Genomic DNA, 21,417 nt, shown 5'->3' on the forward strand with positions numbered 1-21,417 from the left:
TCTGTCCTCCGTGTGCGGGGGCAGGCGGTGGAGCCCGGGGCAACTCACCCCCGTGGAAGTGAGGCGCGGCGGAGGGCGGGCAGAGGAGGTGGGGGAGTGAGGGGCAGGCCAGCGCAGGCCACTTTTAGGTGCGATTCTTTTGCTAATTTGCACGATTTCAATATTAAAAGTACTTAAATCCGCCTTCAAAGGCCTGCCTCACCATTCATCTGGAGTATTTCCTTCTTTAGTAAGGACGGATTTCGCCGGGTGTGCTACTCTAAAAAGCTTTCTCTCTACAGAGAAGCCACCTTTTCTTCTTCTTCTTTTTTTTTTTTAAATTTGTCCTGGTTGAGGTCGAGGGAGGGGGACGGCGAAAGAGGGCTCAGGCGGAGAAAGAAGGCCTGGCCCTAGGAAAGCTGTCCTTACAAATAGCTTACTGAACAGCAGGGGCAAAGTTACTCAATGCCTCGGCTCAGGTTCAGTAAGAGCCTACCCCTTGGCCAGCGAGGCAGAGCTGATCCGTAGTCACTTGGTTTTTCTGAGGGTTTCTTCAGGGGTGGGTTTTGCCTGGCCATTTGCCTGCTTCTTCTCTCCAGCCCAATTCCCTCAGCACCCCCAACCCCAAGTCACAGAGTCTTAACTCCGCACTATAAACTTTTCTTGCAGATGATACAGGCAATACAAGTACTAAGGTTTCATCTTTTGGAGTTAGAAAAGGTAAGCAGGAAATGACACCCCCCGCTCTGATGTAGACTTCCCTCTCCTAGCTGAGCTGGGATGTTTTGTGTTTTTTTTTAACAAACCTCCAGTCTGAGGGATTGAGCACCTGGAGATTTTGAGCAACATGTTATCAAGTCCTTCCTTCTAATTGCCACTCAACCCAGGGGCTCCGAGGATGGGTGAATTAGGACAGCCTCCCCCACCTCTCCTTTTCCCCAGGCAGTCAGTATTATTTTAAATGCAGCAAGCCATTTGTGTGTTACTGGACATTCAGCCTGCTTGTGTCTCTATTAGCTCAGCTCACCCTGGGCCCTGAGCGTGCATTAGGTGCAGGCAGAGGGAATCATCCTTTCTGGGATGTCTTTACATTGCTCTGCAGCTCAATCACTTTCCCTTGGAAACATGCAACCCTCCTAGCTTATTGAATCGCAAATGCTAATGCTGTTCCCAGTTCCAGCGTCCTTACATTTTGATGTTATCATCAAGTCCGTCCTTCCTCCCTGGACTCCCAGTCTGAACCCACTTATTTCCAGTCCCCTTTCTTCTCTCTCCATTATAACTTGTTGCTCAGGGAAGTGTCTGGAGAATAATATCTGCTGCAACAATTACTCTATTGTTTCCTCGACTTCAACTATTATATCCATTAATTAGACCTAGTTTGGAAGACATCACACGGTTGCTCTTTCCAAATGGAACCCTGCAACATGATATTTTCCCCCTTTAAAAATGAAAGAAAACAATAACAACAACGGCCCCAGCTGAACCCTCCACCATGACCCTCCTTCTAGGTCCACGAACTGTGCGATAACTTCTGCCACCGGTACATTAGCTGTTTGAAGGGGAAAATGCCCATCGACCTCGTCATTGATGAAAGAGACGGCAGCTCCAAGTCAGATCACGAAGAACTTTCAGGCTCCTCCACAAATCTCGCTGACCATGTAAGTCTGTGAGTCTCTAGCATTCTTTTAAGGCCACTGGGCAAAGCATTTCTTTTTTTAAACTTGTAACATCTAGCTCCACTGACTTAGCTTTCTTTTTAAATGATTTGGTCTCTTTGGGGGTCTTCTCCCTACCTTGGTACTTTTGCCATCCTCTCCTCTCCCTTTCCCCTTTCTTGGGTCCCCTCCTTATTTATGTTAAGGAGGAAAAAAAAGCAAAGACAGGGAGTTGATAGAGTGATTTGTGCTTTTAATGTGTAAAGTTTCCTGGATTTGGTGACTTGAGTGTTAGCAAATTGTCTGTTTGATATGGTGACTGCTGTCTTTTCTGCTTTCTGAACTCTGTGCAATCAGTACAGCAGGGAGAGAGAGAGGCAAGACAGCTAGCTGGTCAGCATCAGGGAGAGAGGACGGAAGAAAAACAGAGAGATGGGGAGAGGGGCTGATTTCGAAGTCTCTCCCAAGATGACAATTCTGAGAATTATTGGCACTCTTGCATTGCATTAGAAATAAAAGGAGTGAACACTTTACAATGCTCAGAGCTTTTGCTCTATAGAAACTTATTGTCAGGATATGGACTTATTGCCAAATGCCTGAAGCATCTTCATAATAAAAGACAGTAACCTTGATGAAACAGTTATTAACAATGTATTTCGGAAAAGCTGAAGGGAATTGTGATTGAGTAACCCTAGGTTAGTGGTTGAATTTTAACACTTTAACAGTTGGTGAGTGAGGATGGAGAGTGTAGTAAGGAGCTACTGTGGATGTCAGGCCCGGAAGGGAGATTTCTTTCTATTCTCTCTGTTTTTAATCCCATTTTGGAACTGATCTAGTAAGTCTGATGCTTTTATTTATATATATGTGGAAAAAGCATATGTAGTGAGACTGAAAATTTGAAAAAGAAGCAAAGGAAAAGGATTGCAGCTGGTAGGAAAGGCAAGAGTGGCGAGGTTAAAGAGTGGGTGTGAACAGCAGTTTATTTATAGAAACTCAAGCCTGGGTGTCTATAGATTGCATTCACTTGAATCACAACCTAAATGATATAGGCTCTAGACTAATAACTCGGTGGCTGAAATATTAATTTAACGCTCCGTGGAGTTAAACAGGCGTTGAGGCTTGAAGACACCACCACCACCACCACCCCCATTCCGGGTTGTCAAGAGGAATGAATTGAGATGCCTTAAGAATGAACATTCTGTGAGGTGTCCCATCCCTCTATCCCACCACCAAAAGTTTTGAAAATATGTAGTTACAGATTTTAATTTTCAGCCTTTGTGTTGTATGGAAAGACTGCCTAAGGACCAAAGTTCGAACAGGAAAAGAAAAGAAAACCTCAGGCCCGGCTACCTAGTTCTGAGACAGTACAAATGCTATGTTGTTGAAAGCTCCTGTGACTATCTGCACTCTTGGCTTTTCCCGTCACGATGGGGGAAAACTTCGGGAGCTCTTTTGTATATTGAGTTTATTAACTGAAATTAAGCGGGTGCAGCAGCAGCTATGTCAGTTTATTTGCTGATATGTAGCCCTGAGATGGGTGGTTGTGGTTCACGAGGCATGACACTACCTTGGAAATATTTGTTGTTGTTGTTATTTATTTATTTATTTTCATTTTTCATGGCTTTCTCGTTCTAAACTCATGCATTTTACACTATTGGGAGAATGGGAAGGAACCTAGTTACCTGGTTTGTAGAATGAGAGGTTCACAGTTGTCCGCAGCCAAAAAGCTCTTCTTGTGTTATTTCTAGGAGTCTCGACTACTTGGTTTTCTAGAACAGTTTCATGGCAACTGTTTTTCAAGTGGAGGTATAGATCTAGAACATGCTGATGTTTACATGAAAGAGATAAGATGGGCTAGACTGTTTATATAGAGTACTGGCTGATAGACAAGGCCAATTTATGGAACTATTGCAATATTTAAATTACACTCAAGAAGGAAGTTGTACCTATAAAAGGCCAATGCTTTAATAACTTAACAATCACTGTCTTTGGGTAAAAGGATCAACTATAACATGTGTTGCTCCTCTGTCAGGCCCCTAATCAAGTAGATATGACAACTGATTTATTTTGAACCCATGAGGGCTTGCCACCTCATTGGGCATCAGAATTTAAAGCCTTTTATTTCCTAGAGATCTGAACTATAACATTCTTACTTTAGCCCCCTGCTATTTGTTTTGAAAGGAAGCAATAATTTGTTCCACCAGCGCACTGAGTGGGGAATGGTGAGGTTGCCACAGACTTGGATTTTATGCAGGAGGTGAGAGAAAACCTTGGAGGGTTTTCACCATTTCTGACACTTTCGTACCAGAGGTGTATTGATTGCATTCATTTCCAGGCCTCCCCCTACAAAGCGAATTCTCATGCTGCAGCCTCTTCTGCAAGCAGGACCTCCCTCAACCCCCCAGCCACAGAAAAAGGGAAAATGCCACAGAAGCACTACCTGAAAAGTAGTTCTAGTGGGACATTTTCAGCATGTTAATGTGCCCAATTTGAATCTCCAGGTTTATTTTTTCATTTGCTTTGATATGCATATTTAATACACTGCCCCAGGCTGGATCTCATTTGGTGCACGCTGGTGCAGGGGTGATGATGAGCCACTTCAGAAGGACCGAATGTGTTGTTTTCTCTGTTTTATCTGTTGGCCCACTGTTCTGATCTACTGTGCTTCCTCGTGGTTTTATTTGCACATGAAATGCTGAGAGCATTTCAACTTATTGGCTATGAATAATGACAGCTAAAAAGAAGTGTAGTTTAATTTGTTGTGTGCCAAGGTTTCTCTTATGGAGGTGACAGTTTGTGACAGCTGTTTGACACCCCCAAAACACATACACCTCTATCCTTATTAAGTGGTATCAAGCTGTGTGTGTGTGTGTGTGTGTGTGTGTGTGCGTGTGTGTGTTTAAGGAAGGAGCGGGCAAGGAGAGAGTGAAAGAGAGAAAAGAATATATAATTCTGTGCGGTGGGAAGCAGACAGAGAAGCATTAGGAGCAAACTATTAGGTACCAGAATAGCTTTCAGTTTTCTTACTACAATTTTTGAAAATAGAAATATATCAAGCTGTGTGTGTGTGTGTGTGTGCGTGTGTGTGCGTGTGTGTGTTTAAGGAAGGAGCGGGCAAGGAGAGAGTGAAAGAGAGAAAAGAATATATAATTCTGTGCGGTGGGAAGCAGACAGAGAAGCATTAGGAGCAAACTATTAGGTACCAGAATAGCTTTCAGTTTTCTTACTACAATTTTTGAAAATAGAAATGAATAAAAGTAATTATTATAAATATCTTAAAAGCAAATCTTTTGGGAAGACTTTTAAGAATGACCTTTATATATTATTACTTAGTAAATCAGGCTGTTGTCATGCTGATTTCACATTCCATAATTTTATATAAGTAATCTGATACAACATAGATGCATTAAAAGAATGTCTTATCTTCCATGTTACATTCAGTAAAGATTCTGAATTTTTAATATATTATTGATACCTGCAAGATGGGCATAATGATAAAAGGAAGTTTGAAATTAAATAGAAAAATACAGTTTGCAACATTAGCTACTATTTTTTTTAATAAATTGATAATGAATGCTTTTCAATATAATAATGTATTTTATTTTATACTCATAACATAAGAGTAATTGTTATAAGTAGGAACCAGCTATTAGAATGTTCTTTGGAATATTGGGAAGACAAAACTATGATGGTGAAAAGAATAGAGTTCTATTTTCCAGCTGCAGTTCATGTTAAGTTTCCCAGACATTCAGATTTATCATGTTTAAAATAAACATGTCAAGAAACAAATTCTTTAAAAAAAAGTTTCAACTTGAAAACTCATGGTTTTCCTAGTCTGTAGTATTTCTGAATAATAGGTGATATCCATATTATCTACTTTACGTCATTTTAGGTCAAGTCTTTAGACCTAGTGCAGACAAATAAAAAGTATCTTTATGTTTACATATAAAGATATTACATATCTTTATATTGAGTTTAGACCAGGAAATATATTTGTTTGAAGTACATTCTCTGAGCTAAACTCTATTTGCCTGAAGTACAGTTGTATTGTTATACCTAATCCATGTTCATAAGGAGCAACATTTTAGTTTTTGGACCAGTTAAGTTTAGGGAAGAATATACAACTGCATTTACCAACAGTTCACGACAAATGCCTTAAAATTGACTGGCTCTGATAATATGACTAATAAAAGAAAAATATTTTAATTTTTATGTTGATAGCTGTAATTTAAGTGGAGAGATGCTGTTGTTTTCTTTTGCATCTCTAAACATGTCAGGTTTACTCATGTCACTACAATTCTAATGATCGGTTAAAGTCAGAGGGGAGAATTCCCAGAACCTTGTTCCTGACAGAATACAGGCAAGTGTCTTTAGAGAAATTCTTTTATTACCTGAGAAATTAGAGGGGAGTGGGCAGCGAGCAGAGGGATAGGTTTAAGTGATTGATCTATAGACCATCAAGAGGGAAATCATGGGATTTGAAATGAATATTAGTAATATTAAAGATTTATTTTATCAGCTAGTTTCTTCTTCCTAGTGTGGGACTACAGTGTGATATCTAAGCCTCTGGGTTCTGCTCCGGGAAAGTTCTACCTCTCAGCCCTGTCCACCAACTCAGAGAGACATGGCTGAAGGCATGGGCTTTCTGTTATTGCTGTTGCATAGTTTCTGGTAGTTGATAGCTTTTCTGTCAATTTCCCATGTTGAATAATTATATCATTTAAATCACTTAGGTTGTGCAGTTGGAGTCTGTTTTCAGTGTCACTGTGATGAGATGAAGTTAAACAAATATGCACTTGACAACCACAGGCATTCACTCTCGGATTAAAATTGTGATATTTTTCAAATTTCATTTTCTTATGGTTTTCAGACTGATACTCTATGGAATATTTCAACACAATTCAAAACTATAGGAGACATATTGTAGTATGACATTACACCAACAATACAAGAAATTGCCATCTTCTCTAAAAGTTGCTCCATTAAATGGAGGAGTCATTTGCAAAGAGTACTTGCTACTTAATACAGAGCTGCGCCTGTGTTAATTCCCAAAGCCTAACGGAGGGGTGGATGCGGGAGGATGAGGGAAAGACCTGGCTCTCTGTGCATTTTTACAGATTGAGTCCATGTTCTGAAAGCACACGCACTTCCCCTGGGTGCTTATGTCAACTTTAGAATAGCAAAGGGAAATTCCAACATTTTTCAAACCATACAATTGACATTTTAAAGTTTTGTAGCCTTGCATACCTTATGATAGGAGTCTTCATCCTATTTTTTAAAACATAATTTTTGCATAATGTCAATTAAGAGTGAGAACATCATAAAGTCATAGGGAATATGTTAATGGTTTCAATGATGTGTACTGATACAAGCATATCTTGCCTTTGTTGTTTAAACATATGTAGTCAAATTAGTTTGTGCTCTCCATTTGCATATATATATGTATATATATATACATTACTTTCCACCTATGAACACATTCTGAATTGCTTTACTGTGTTTTCTAAGTTCATATATAACTTTTGACTCTGTATTATATGTTTTCATTGTGTAGGTTCTAGAAAATCAAATGTTATTTTAAATTATTTTTAATAACAGAAATAAGAAGTGAAAGTGATCTCCGTGATCCCACCCGACTTCTTCATTTTAGAGAGAGAAAGGAAACAAGTCCCAGGAACGTAAAGAACGACACTTGCTCAAGTTCACATGATAAGTTAGAGGTGGCACCAGAGTCTTCCTTCCGAGCTAAGGCTCTCTCCTAACCATAGCCATTGAGTCACCTTTTCACTTGGGGTCTGAGATGCTTCAGATTATTTTAGATAAAACCTGTGTGTAGTATGCCTTCTTTTTTCTTTCTTGAAGCCTCATAACATTTTACTGACCCACTCAGTTTTTGAATTTATTTAGAAACCCTCATACATTGACTCCATCATCCCTTTGAGTGGAAGAACCATGAGCTGTGTGCAGTTATTTAAACAGGAAAATAGCACCAATGTACCAGGACTTACTAAAGAGAACCCTAGGCAGATCCCCCACAGAAATGCCATAATGGTGTGAAATGTTACAGTTTCCACCATATCTGCAACCTCAACAAAAGAGGTGCACATACAATTTGCTTCCTATGCCTGGAGACTCCTGTCCTCGCTCCGCTCTTTTCTAGATTTAGCAAAATTCAATGATGGTGCTAAGTCAATTTTTTTTTAACTTTCAAGGGAGAAAACACTGGCAGAATTGTGTTTTCCAGGGAAAGCTGTGTGTAAATGAGAAACAGGAGAGCGGCAGTGATCTCCTGTGGCCCCGCTCCTACAAGCTCTCCCCATCTTGTCTCCTGCTTTTATATTAATTACAACTTGCATTATCAGCTGTGAGTCTGTAGCCCAGCAAATAGGAAATACTGCCTCTGGAGACCCAGCTCCTTGTATCTATTTTCTATCTCCTTCTATTGTGCTCCACTCGGTATTCACTGCCTTTCTCCTGCTAACACTGCTCTTTAACGCAATTACATAAGAGCAAGAAGAGTACCATATTTGACTCCCCATTATTAGAGCCACTGGGAATAGAAACATGTTCATTCCTTGCCCCCGGTGTCTTCCCGATACTTTTGGCTGAAGAACAGGACGTGTATTGTGGAATGCACACACCTGAATACTCACCCACACACATGCACACGGAAAGCATGTCTCTTTATTTTTCTACATACGTCATGCGTTTTACATGCTCTCGTATGCCACTTTGGTTTCAAGATTCATGAAACTCCTGCATATAATTTGGCAGAAAGCCAGGCCGTTATTCTTGAAGGATGTAAACTTGGAAACTATCTAGGGAGGGAAAAGAAGAAAGGAGTTGTGATATAAACAAATATTTCCATTTAAGAAAAAAACACAAAAAACAGTGTTATGGGCAATGGATTACATTTTATCTGATCATGTAGGTTATAATTTTTTATGACCAAGGAGCTAGCGATTTCTCATTGACCAGATTATCAATGTTTGTCTGGGTATACGGTCAGGTCACCATGGTGTAGCCCAGTACATCCAAGTTTAGGGCAACTCCTCAGCATTGAAACCCCAGAGGGATTTAATCTGTCTTTCCTGCTGTCAAGTTGGATGAATATCATGGTGCACCTTCGGTTGTGTCCGTCTCTGAAACTAGATGCTAATACTTGAGATCCTCATGGAAATAAACACCTGAGAGAGCAAAGAGGGAAGAGACGGGGGCATGTGGGTTAGATAGTGAACTTGAGCCGATCTCAGGTCTGGGCTGAAAACCAAAGACCCAACTCGCTTGGAGGAACCAGCTGCTCTTAAAGTAATATTTGCTTATGTCACTTACTTTTTACTCCTTTACCTTAGAAAACACCTCCTCCAGAAAAACCACCGAAAGAAATAAACTGAACTATAAATGAATGAGGGCTGACTTTAAACTCCGTCCAGGTTTGACTGATAGGGACAAACCACTGCTTTCAGGTGCAGGATGTCCTTCTGGGTGATCCCTTCAAATCACTCGAGTGCCCAAACAGAAAGCCTCCTCGAGCTTCATTTCAACGATTATCTAATAGCTATTGGATGACATTTGCCTTAAAACATAGTCGAGGTGTTAGTGGTTAATTATTGTAATTTTCATGAGGGGTAAGGAGCTTTTATAGCAGCCGGCTTAATAAAAAGCCTGCAGTGCATAAAATTAACATCACTTGCTGTGTACACTGTAAAGTTAAGCTTAGGTGAAGGTGTTGCAGCTATTGTGTTTTCTAAAAGAAGCCTCTAGCCAGTGCTGTTGCAAGACTAAACTCACACCATGCTATTGTTTCTCTCTCTCTCTCTCTCTCTCTCTCTCTCTCTCTCGCTCTCTCCTTCTAGCTCTTTATCTGATTATCATCCAGCAAACAGCTGACACAAAGAGGCTACAAACCTTCAAGAGACACTATATTCTATTTATCTTTAGGTTGAAACTCTTGGAGTGGTTTCTAACTTATAAAAGAGAGATCACAGGCATGATTTTGTCTTAATATAGGAAGCAGAGATCCTTGGTTTTCATTTTATTCTACGCAATTTCATTTTCTAATCTATTTTCTAAAACATATCTTTATTTTAAAGACCTATACCTGCGCCGTATTTATAGTCACTAAATCTCTCCTTGGGGTTTTCACTTTGAATCAATTGCATGCCTGATGGCGATGCCAGTAGCATTATTTGAGATAGATGTTATTAATCTATAGAGCTTTGGGTCATTTCAAAGCTCTATAGCTTATTTATCAAAAATGCTAAATATTAATTTGCAATCAGTTTGTAGCATAACTGCACATAAGTTTTTTTTTTTTCGGTTGTTGTTCCAAGTAAGACTAGTCCTCTATTTGGTCTCAGCTTGGCTTTAAATTTTATTTTGGTAAGATTTTAAGTTCTATATGTACATTATAGAGTTGATGTCGAGGAAAATGATAGACTGATTCTTTTTCTGGATAAACTATATATACTGACAACACTGCAAGATTGCTTTCAGATGCTCAAAATGTTTGCCTGTTGCCTATAAGCATGTTGGTCTGTCTGAATCCTTACCAATTCTTGTAAGAAGAAATGGTGTACTTTCAGAGATTGATGTTGTTGTTTTTTATTTTTCCCCTCAAAGAATCCTCCTGCCCCAAATTTACTTGCCAGTAAGTCTGTGAGCTTAGCTGAAGTCCCTGCATACAGGTGACAAGTGCACAGCGCTGGCCTATGGGTGGTGTGTTTCACGTGCTGTTCCTATGGGGACATTTCTGCCAGAGGAAATTCCATCTCTTGCCTGCCTTCATGTGGTGCTGATAAAGTCCTTCCTGTACATTAGAATTCCTGTTTTCCTTTAAGCAGCAGCCGGGTATTGGGAATGATCAGGAAAGGGGAGGAGGGCCAGGGGAAGAATACACTCAGCGAAGTGGCACGAGCTATAGCTGGGTCTGCCCGCTTGTCCTTGGAGACAAGTAGTGTTCTCCCAGCAAAGAGCCCCGCTCTGCGAATTGAAGCTCCCCTGGAGCTCACGGGCAAGGCCTATCTGGTTTATTAGATAGCTGACGGTTCATAGTTGTTTCACTTTTTTCTTGCTGTTTATGCAAATTAAAGCAGAACTGATCATATATTAGGTACTGATGCCATGATTAATATCACTGGGTCTGTTGGTTGTATAATCAGTTGATGACAATTGTGAGGGTTTGGTCAGGCTGTTTTAGGGCAATGCATTTGAAAGGTGCGAAGAGCTGTCTCCTATACTCTTGAGTTTTTTGTTTTGTTTTATTTTTTAAGGGACTCACTGAGTTTTGTAGATGGTAAATGTTCTGAAGTATTTAGCAAACAAGAGCGTTGGGACCTATTTCATGGAAGAGTATGCCCTAATTAAGATGGCAAGAGGAAATGACTTTTAGGTTTTTAAGTAAGCTTTTTTCCTCCTAACTTTAAAAATTAACTTTATTCAGGCACAATTTGAGTGTGATAAAAATGTACCCATTTTAAGTGTCTGTCAATTTGTCTTAACAAATGTGTACATTGATGTGATCATGACCTCATCAAGGTTCCAGAGCATCTTTTTGGTACCTATTGCTGAAAAGACAACATACTGTAGCATGGCATCTATAGATGCCTAATTCCACAAATACTAATATGTACACATTTTGTCTCTTTCTGTACCTCTCTTCTTGGTTCCTCATTTATGGCTGACATGGTAACTGTGGACACATTTCTTGGAATCCTGACATCAGAATCCTGCATCTTGGCGAGATCACGATGATGCAACCTCCACCCACTCAGCAGGCACCCCAGGGCCCTCCAGCGGGGGTCATGCTTCCCAGAGTGGAGACAACAGCAGTGAGCAAGGTAAAAGGTCAAGCATTTTCCTTGTGCAAAGTAGGCATGACTAAAATAACTTCAATATTTTATGACTTCAGTACATCTGTCTCCCTGTAAACAAGAGGATGGCAGGTTAGGGAGCATAATCAGCTGCTATTTAGGAGACTACTTAGTATTTCCTCTCTTTAACTTACATTACTTAAGAAAAATCAAAATGAGGTGTCTGGTCTTTAAGCAGGCATTGCACTAACAATTGATTAGTTCTGCCAATTCTTTTACAAACTTGGTTATCTACCCTTCTGTGTGTGCGGAAATAGAATGATGAGCTCCTTTGCAGCTAGGTGCAGTAGTTTTAATTATGCTATAAACACTATCTTTTGTTTGTAATACCCACTGTAAGAGTTCTCTATAATCAAGCATTAATGCATCTAAAGCACAGAAGATGCAACAATCCGTTCTTTTTAGCTCCAGAAGTCCTGCACGAATTTTATATGGAATCTTATCTTGGGAATATGGGTTTTGAAATTCTTAGACGTTTATTTGTTTCCATTCAGTGGTTGTGGCGACTTTTGTCACAAGTCCTAAACATTACAATAATCAGAGGGCAAAGGGGACATGAAGTGCAGGTGACAAGGAAGCCTGGTGTAATTTGGAATAAATTTTTACCATTTAAGACCCACCTATTGCACAAAGAGCAATTATATGTTAATAGGGCTGACTCTTCTATGGCTAAAATGATAATTTAAAGGAAGATGCATTACTGAATGTGGTCCAGAAAAGTGTATAGATTTTACTTTTTAATATTTTACATTATCTGGTATCTGATCTCCTAGCTCTATTTCATCTCTATTATGACTGTGTTTATAGCCACAATATTTAAGTATTAGACAGTCTTCAAAGTAGAGGACAGTTTCACAGCTTGAGCTATAGTCATATATGCCCTTTACAAGAAGGTTGGTGATGTAGGGTGAGTGCCTTCACTCTTCCAAACTTCCGGCCATGGATTTTGGATTCCTGGTATTCCGGAAGAGTCTAGGAAATGTCCCTTCTAGGATGTCGTTAACTTGAGAATGGGTCCAAATTAGAATCTAGGTTTATGCAAGTTGCAACTGACACAGAAATGAATACTGTCAAGTGATAAATTGTGGAAGAACGTGTGAGTCATATGTATGGAGGCTGTATGTACTGTTTTTATTGGACCAGGTAGATTGTATGTAAGACAACTAAACTATATGGCATTTTGAAGGTGACATATGTGTAAACTCAATGACTGCAATGCAGTGGCTTAATTGTAGTTCTGTGTCATGGTGATGGACTGACTTCTCAATGTGGTTAAATCTGGAAAGCTTTCTATGACTCCACCCTCCCTACCACCCCAAATTGCTGCCACATAAAGGGGGAAATGTATCTATTAATAAAAACAAAACACGCTCAACACTGTGCAAAAGAGGGGGAAAGGAGAAGCAGACTTAATGGTCTAATGAGGCTATCTTCCAAAGACTTGTTGTGTGTGAGGCTCGCTTTGACCTTTCACTTCGCGCAGGAGCTCAGCGCTTCATTTTTCACATTCTTGCAATTACGTTAACGCTTCAAGCATTTCTGACTCCAAGTCAGCTAGCAACACCAGGCATAACTCAACACTGTGAGTTTTTCTCCTCTCTGTAGATTCATTAACAGGTCACTGAGGTCCCAACTGAAATCTAAAACTGACTGGTTCTGTTGGGTTGGTTGAGTTATGGCCAAGGGAGATAGCAGGAAGGGGCCAGAGACAAGGGGAGGGGGAGAGAGAAGACCTGGGGTTTGGAGCAGGGAACAGTTGCAGTAACGGGCACGGCATGGAGTTTTGTCATTTGGGTTAGTTTTGTTGTTGTTTTGGTGAAGAAAGAGAAAACCTCTGAGACCAACACACTGGCTAAAAACAATATACACACACCTCTATGTTGTGGGGAGCTGTACCCACTTATGCAATGTTGAAGGATTTGATCCCTGCATATCTCTATGAGATTAAAGAGTGGACATGGTAACTTATGTGAATGAGTACTAAGAAGTCAGTCATTTTACATATTAAAATGTAAGGGACAAAAGAACTTATGATTCCTATAAAATGGAGGATGTTTTGACATGGAGACTTTCTTACCTGGCTTCCCACATCAGTGGTTCCAAAACACATGTTTAAGGGTATTCTGATTTTTACAGTCGACCCTAAATTTTGAAGGCCAGACTCCAGCGTATTTTGTCATGCCCATGCCCTTATTAGTCTTTTAAACATGTTTTCAAGACATTTTTATATTTTGTCCCACTGAATTGTCCAGAGTAGCTTTCTGTGGGAAAGATTAATTATCTGCTTCAGGGCAAAGTCAACAGAGATATTGACTAAATCGCATATGCTTATCCCAGGTTAAATCTTAGGGTTGATGTATAATGGAAAACCTAAGAGGGAAATTTATGTTCTTAGTGTTAAAGATATTATAATATTACATTAGAAACCAAGTTTGTAGTTTAGAAAAGAGTTTTTCTTACGTATTCAGAATTTATTAGCACAACAGGCATATGGAAAACTGTAAAATGATTCAGTTTCAAAACAAATTATGATAAACAGAAAAAATAGGGATGAATTGTAGTAAATACAGTGTTTTCCTACACATTTTTAATTAAACTTTAATAGCCATATGCTATAAAACAATACATGCATGTATGTTGCTTTATAATTTTTGCGAATATTTTTACTAAAATGATTCATACAAATTTTTTACTTTGGAATGTAAAAATACCTCATTTTATGACTTGATAGTGAAAGAGCTACAGTTACACAGGTGAAAGGTCATCTTTTCCTCCCTCGTGTTTGTGCAACAAACCGAAAGGAGGAAAAAAAAATCAGATTTTTTAAAACTTCTAAGAAACAAACTTGCTAAAATGTAAAAACTAACTCTACTGTGTCTTTCAAACAGCACAAGACTAGCAGTAAACTATATAAATATGAACCAGACTTTTATTCACTCTGGTTTCTTTTGCTTAGAGCAGCCAAAGGGAGGGAGTCTGCTTGATAGTCATTTTAGAAGGAAGAAAGAAATCTGTTTTTTCAGGGGCAGATTTAGGGTGCAGACTAGTGGCTCTGTGGAAGTCACTGGCCCTCTTTGTATCTGGCTTCCCCTCAGTAAAATGGGGCTTGATCATCAGGCTTGGGGTCCCTCATTCTGTACCTGCTGAGTCAAAAGCTGCTTTGTATTTCATTGTGTGTTTTGCCAGAGTAAAGACTAGGAAGCAGCCCCCTTGTTCACAGAGCACTTTGAGAGCCTCAGATGAAAGGCACAATATATGTACAAGTATTATTATTATTGATGGGTTTGTGTAACTCCCATTAACGCTGATGGGAGTTACGCATGTGAATTGGCAAGAGAATAGACCCCTCAGTGTTTAGAGCACATGAAATTTACATTTTTTCCAGTGCTGTAATTGAGATGTTGACAAATTGGAGAATATTGATGAGCCTTTGTTTTAAGTATTCCGTGCCAAGTTTGTTTTATTTTTCCTGGTTTGAACAATGGTATGGGTTCAGCAGCAATGAATAAAAAGGGTAGAGTAAAGATAACTTGGTGTTTCAATATTTTGATGTGCCAATATGAAATGAATTGTCTTAGGCAAATGGAATATGCTGTTTTAATCATTAGCTATGCATGAAAGAAAAATTGATGTTGACATCTTTGCTGTAAAATCGTTGTAATGGGGCCTTCCTTACAATTCATTTTTGTAAAATTCATTTTGTACATTTTGCAGCAATTGAACAATCCCTGCACTGTGAATAGGCAGGATTCCCAGAAATACCGAGACAGTTGGCCCAGTAACTGCTGAGCTCACACTGCACACCACACGCACGTTAACCATACTGTTGCCAGACCCAGTTTAACCTAAATGCATTCGTCTCCTCTAATCTTTCAGGACATGGGGCTGCACAAGCCAGCACAGTTCCTCCCAGTGCTGCCACCTGCCAACCCCCTCTCTTGATGTCCCTATCTCTCACCCTGGCAGTGAGACTAGAATTCCATTGCTAGATACTTATTTATTTATTATCCAGTTCTTTAGCCATCATGGTGTCGAAACCTAAAAATACCCCCTGTATATTGGATGTAAGTATTTATAGATAAGCAAACATCTAAAATAGTCTTACATTTCTGAGTTTATAATATATGCGATAGTTATGAAATAGTATTCTCCCCCACCAACATATTCCAGTTTTATTTACACAAGGTGGGGGGCGGGGGAGTATTTCAAACCTACTTACGGTGGTCCTGAATATATTCTACTGGAATTTCTTATTCAGTCTAGGAAAACTCTGTCAACGGAATGTTTTCATAGTGGCGGCAATCTCTTTAAAATAACCCTAAATACAATATGACAGATGCCATCTGGCATAATCTTTTGCTAGTTGCTTTTAACTTTTATTTTTCCTGGAGCTAAGTTCATCCGAAACTGGTCACTTACTGTTACAATAAATGCAATGACATTTCTTTTCCTTCCTGTTCTTTTAATTGTATAGAAAATTCTCTGAGAATGTAATTGAAAGTTGATCATTGCCATAGAAGTAACTGTTGTATATAGAATATGTATGTTTCATTTTCATTCTCTCCCCTCCCCCCCCAAAAAAATAATGTCAAAAATATAGCATCCTTTAAACACCAGCAAACATTCAAATAATTCCTGTTGATTTTCTTAGGACTTTAAAAAATAGTAACCATTAGAAATAAAATAAAACTCTTCTAATAAATAAATGCTCTAGGAACATGTAATGGTGCCCATAAATGCTTAAAAGCTTTCTGTAATTGCTGTTAATTTTGAGTAATTTCTTCCTATATGTATCCACTTACTTGAAAAACCCAGAGTTGGGATTTCTATATATTTTTTTTTAACTTAGTCATGTAAAGGGATGTCTCCTGGTGCCAGTTAGAGTTTAATTTAGAGTAGTAATTAAACTTGAATACTGCCTCATAAACAAAAGATAAACAATAAACCAGCCACATTCCCTGCTGTTTCATAGCTTTCTTTCCCAGATGTTTTAGCCTGATAATTTTTACACAGTGAACTACCTAACATGGAGTTTTGTGGACAGAGGTTGAGAGTGAGGGTTTTTGGTGTTTTTTTTTTTAAACCTCTTTTTTCCCTCCAAAAAGCAAGATGCAGAGGATTTTTCCACTACTTAGATTTTTTTTTAAATTCTGAGAAAATAAATACTTAATGCAGATGTGCTTTAAAGATAACTCTAATTCTTTTTCTAAGATATCGTTTATTTATGTTTTCTTCAAAACTAATCTGGTCATGAGTGTCTTTTACACTTATAAAGAGGAACATACTTTTATTTAAGTAAAATTTGATAAGTCAGAAAAAGAAAAGCTTGACAAGGCACAGTTTTCCTTCCCTTTCCCCTGCTTTCCACCCCATGCGTCCTCCCCCAAGACCCACGGTGCTCTACGCGGTACTCTTCCTTGGGTGCCAAGGGTTTCTCTGTCCAGCTCTGGAACCTTCCACCGTCAGCCATGATCTTTCTAATTGTCAGGTACTAGTCGGCCGTTCAATGCAGAAGCCATGTTATTTTCACTGGGTGGGGTAATTACTGAAAGCTGAGAATAGCTGCACTAAAGACAGAGGGATACTTTCATGATCCCATTAGCATAAGAGTGGGTAAATTATTCATGCCAAGTGAGGATTCTATGGGGAAAAGTATAGTTAATGCACATAGTTTTTAAATGTATCCCTTTCTGCTCTGAGACTAAATTCTTGTTGGAATCAGTTCTCAGACATTTACGGGAAAGCTCTGGTGGCGTGTTAGACGCAGTTCATCTCTCTCTGTTTGCGGGGCTCTCAATAGAGACCATCTGGCAAAGATCCAAAAGGTGATTAAACAAAATGATCAGCTCTTGTTGCTGTGTTACATGTCCAATACTCCGGATTAAAAAACATGACCCACGACAGTCAAGCTCATGTCATGCCTCTCCTCCTCCCCCCTCCCGTTTCCGTATAAGAATTCAGATGGCCCACAAATGTGTGTGCCATCTTTGTGTCCTTATGGCCCATAATCATGAACAGGTTGTGCAAATGGCTCTTTCTGTAGCACTGTCTGTTCCAGCAGCATAGAAGCATTTCATATTAATTGGGTCAGTCTAATATTCATATTGACATGGGGAAAAATTACTAAAATTTATTCTTATAGCAGACAATGAATATGTGTGCTTTCTGCCATGAGGGAAGTGAAATCTGACAACTGGCTTGTGCAACTGATTAATTTTTCTTAAAACTGGAGAAAATCAAAGCATGAAAAACTGTCATTCTCTGAAAACAGTGCACAACCCTTTGTAACTAGACAAAATGGATTGGGTTGGGGGGCTTTGGAGGAGCTTGTGGAAAGGAGCTCTGGTTTTAACACCATAATCAGGGATGAATTTACAGTGCCATTCAGAGTCCTCCTCCCTCCCCATAAACAAGCTGATAATCACAGGGAAGCTGACTTCCAATTAGCCCTTCCTTCCCTCACACACGGATCAGGGTGTTTATATGTCCTCCTTAAGCTCTGATATGTCACTACTGAGTTGATACAGCTCATGTCACATTCAAAAGTTGGGAAATAAAATGTTTTCTTATGAGGAAATCCTGCTAATAATAAGCAAGGTAATTTTCAACCCATCATTTCACGATTGAGCGAAGGTAAAAATGCCAAGATTTGTGACTAAGGGACAGATGTATCTTATCTTTGGGGGTTTACACCAAATGCCAAGTAGAAATATAAATTGAACAAACCAGACATTGTGAGGAAGTGATCGAAGAAATATTGAGATGAAATCTTGGAATGGACTATATATGTATATTTATAACAATGCTGCGCATTGCTCACATTTGCATACGCCGGGACTCTGATTTTATGAAGGGGCAGTTTCATGTCTGTTAGTTAAGGCACACAAAATACAAGACTATTAGCTTATCCAGAGACGATGCTTGGCCAGTGAACGTTGTGGGAATAGTCTATGACTGATACTGTAGGCTGAATTGGAGTGCAAATGTCAAGACAAGATAAAGAATAAAGCAAAAGGGAAAAAAATTCTTAAAAACCACTTTAAAACATCATCAGTCCTTGACAGCTCTCCTTTCAAGGGAGGGTAAGCAGTAGGTTAGAAACACAGGCAGGCACAGTTCTCGGTGAGGGGAAGTGAGGTTCCCCTGGAGTCAGTGCAGTGTGGCAGATGAAAGCGACTTGCATAGCCTTGGGGGTCTTAAGGCTATTATAGGGCAACTCATGCTCTGTTATCATGCTGATTTTTCAATTGATTTTTGGCTGAACAGTACTTGTTGAAGCCCTCCAGAGCATCAAACGCAGCCTGGTGTTGCTATACATTGTAATACACGTGTTCTATTTTCCCCTTCATTGTCTTCCCTTCGCTTCGGAAGAATAGTCTACACTGACGCCATGTTATTATTTCCCCCTTCCTCTTTCTTTCTGTTTCTACCCTCAGAGAGTTTCTTGACATTCTTACTGGTGTTTCTTTGGGGGATGGGTAGTGGGAGAATAACTTTTTATTGATCTTGCTAGGCTGACATTTGTTTTTAATTTGGCCTCTAAAAATATTTTGATGTCACAGCAGACAGTAATATAAACCATTTTTATCTACCAAATTTGTCTCTCGGTAGTCTTGAACTACCCACTTTCTTTCTAATGACAAAGAAAATACTATGGGATTTCACTAAAATCTAGTTTCTTATTAAAATGAAAGTGACCCATTTCATTCTACAGGGCTGGGCCAAAGTACTTTTATAGTTGATGGATGAAAATTAATACAATAATTAATAAATAATAATATAAGAATTAACTCTGGGTTTCATGTATTCACAACTATAAAGCAATTTTGGTCCCACCCTGTCTGTCGTGATAGGGTCCCTCAGTTTGCTGGGGAGAAGGGGAGGTAATGGAGGCAGACCTAGAGGAAGTGTGTCCCTGCCTCTCCTTTGCCTAGGGAACTCTTTTGTCATCTCCTCCAGAAGCCTTCCTGATTTGCCCAAATAGAGGACAGTGTCCCCTTTTCTGTATCCTGGCACTTTCTACCTCCATCTTTCACATTTTGTGTTGTAATTATTTGGTTCTGGATTGCTCTCACGTCTTTTCCAAAGCAGGGATAGTCACTTATTCAGCTATCTAACAATAGTAGGTCCACTTTTGAATCAATTAACAAAACCCACAGATTTCACTTTTTTCTCTTTTTAAGGTGGACAAACTGATCAAAACTTTGCACCTATGTACTCTGATGTGCGCCACAACATACACAAACTATTTTGAACATATTGATTCATTCAGTCTCATCCCATTACATCCTTAAGAGATAATAAAAAAATAGTCTGGCTGGCATGGCTCAGTGGTTGAACATCGACCTATGAACCAGGAGGTCACGGTTTGATTCCTGGTCAAGGCACATGCCCGGATTGCTGGCTTATTCCCCAGTGGGGAGTGTGCAGGAGGCAGTCAATCAGTGATTCTCTCTCATCATTGATGTTTCTATCTCTCCCTCTCCCTTCCTCTCTGAAATCAATAAAAATATATTTAAAAATAGATAATAAAATATTTCCTTTTACTGAAATTTTGCTGAATACCACACTATCTTAAATAAGCTAATGGACCACCAACTCAAACTTAGAATTCTTTTGGTAATAGGTAGGTTCTTAAATTTTAGATTCTTATTGTAAGTAGTGTTTGTCTTATTTGTCCTTTAATGATGTCTTAAATTATGTACATATGGCCAGAATTTGGAGATGGGATTTTTTAATGATGCTATCTCTACCAAAAAAAAGTAGGTAGATATGTTTTTTAATATAATGGCAAGCCTAATAAGGAAAATTGCTTAATGTGGCAGTTTCCCATGATGAACTCAGAGTCCATTTTGTTTGTACTGCTTGTTCAGGATGAGAATGACCTTGGGGGAAGTCATTGGTCTTCACACACAGGTAGTCTGGAAGTAATTCGTGAATTTTTAGGCCCCACATGCTTTTGTTGATTTCCTACATATGTCCTTTAGTTGTTTCATAGCTTGCTTTTGAGTAAGTATAATTATTTTGGGTGACGCAAGCAAAACCTTGTAGTGAGCTCTTTTTCATCTGCTTGGGGTTCTGTTTAGAATCTTGGACTGTGAGTCAAGAGGCCTGCAAAGGGCACAGACTGAGGAGGTAGAGGCATGGGTTCAAATCCCAGTTTGACTCAGTCCCTGCCAGATTTAGTTTCTACATCTGCAAAGTGGGGGAAAGCCTGCATGTCCTGGAGATTCCATTAAGTAAGAGTCCATGTTTTAAGCAATAACATCGCCTGGAACCAGCCACTGTTCGTTCCTTTATTCTGCTGTCCTTCTGTCCTGTGCTGACACTAATTCGCTCCATGGCCTTGGACGAGTCTCTTAATCTCTTTGGACTTTTGCTTACCTGTGAAAAGGACTGAATTTGGTGATCTTTCAATTCAAGCTCCAGGAATTTGATGTTTACATTCATGGGCCATAATATTTTTCTATTTGTACTTACTCTTTGTTAACATATATATTTTTTAAAATTTAGAGCTATACTAGGAGCAATTTTAGTTCCCTGATTTTATAGTCTAGTTATAACATGTAGTGAAATAACATTTTTTTTTGTTTCTTGCTTTTGTTTACAAGGAGAGCTTTTTCTTTTCTTGGTTCCCAGTTCATTTTCCAGGGATCGTAGAATGTCACAATTCAGGCATAGGGCACTTCAGGTGATGCCTTAATAGCAAACCACTGTTCAGCCAGATAGGAATGAGGGGTATTTTGTAAACACAGAGCAACTTTTCCATTATCATTATCTAATCAGTTAGACCCTCTCGGTGTGGGAATGTCTATACTTCACAAGAACACTAAATGCTGATCATTACAGAGGCTGAGACTAGATCCTTTCCTGAAATGTATTCCAAACAACTTCAGAAAAATCTAAAA

At 39.2% G+C, this 21,417-nt stretch overlaps 1 protein-coding gene across 9 annotated transcripts in view; it reads left to right on the forward strand.

The window, feature by feature from the left end:
* Positions 1 to 21,417, forward strand: part of MEIS2 (Meis homeobox 2) — a 205,229-nt gene that overhangs the window by 6,039 nt on the left and 177,773 nt on the right. For all 9 annotated transcript variants that reach the window (XM_005879354.2, XM_005879355.2, XM_005879357.2 and 6 more), the window contains 3 exons: positions 649 to 699; positions 1,491 to 1,640; positions 11,362 to 11,476. In XM_005879354.2, the coding sequence (XP_005879416.1) occupies positions 649 to 699; positions 1,491 to 1,640; positions 11,362 to 11,476 (316 nt within the window). The remainder of the gene's footprint in view (positions 1 to 648; positions 700 to 1,490; positions 1,641 to 11,361; positions 11,477 to 21,417) is intronic.

Source organism: Myotis brandtii, unplaced genomic scaffold, assembly GCF_000412655.1.
Source record: "Myotis brandtii unplaced genomic scaffold, ASM41265v1 scaffold596, whole genome shotgun sequence".
Taxonomy (NCBI): Eukaryota; Metazoa; Chordata; class Mammalia; order Chiroptera; family Vespertilionidae; genus Myotis; species Myotis brandtii.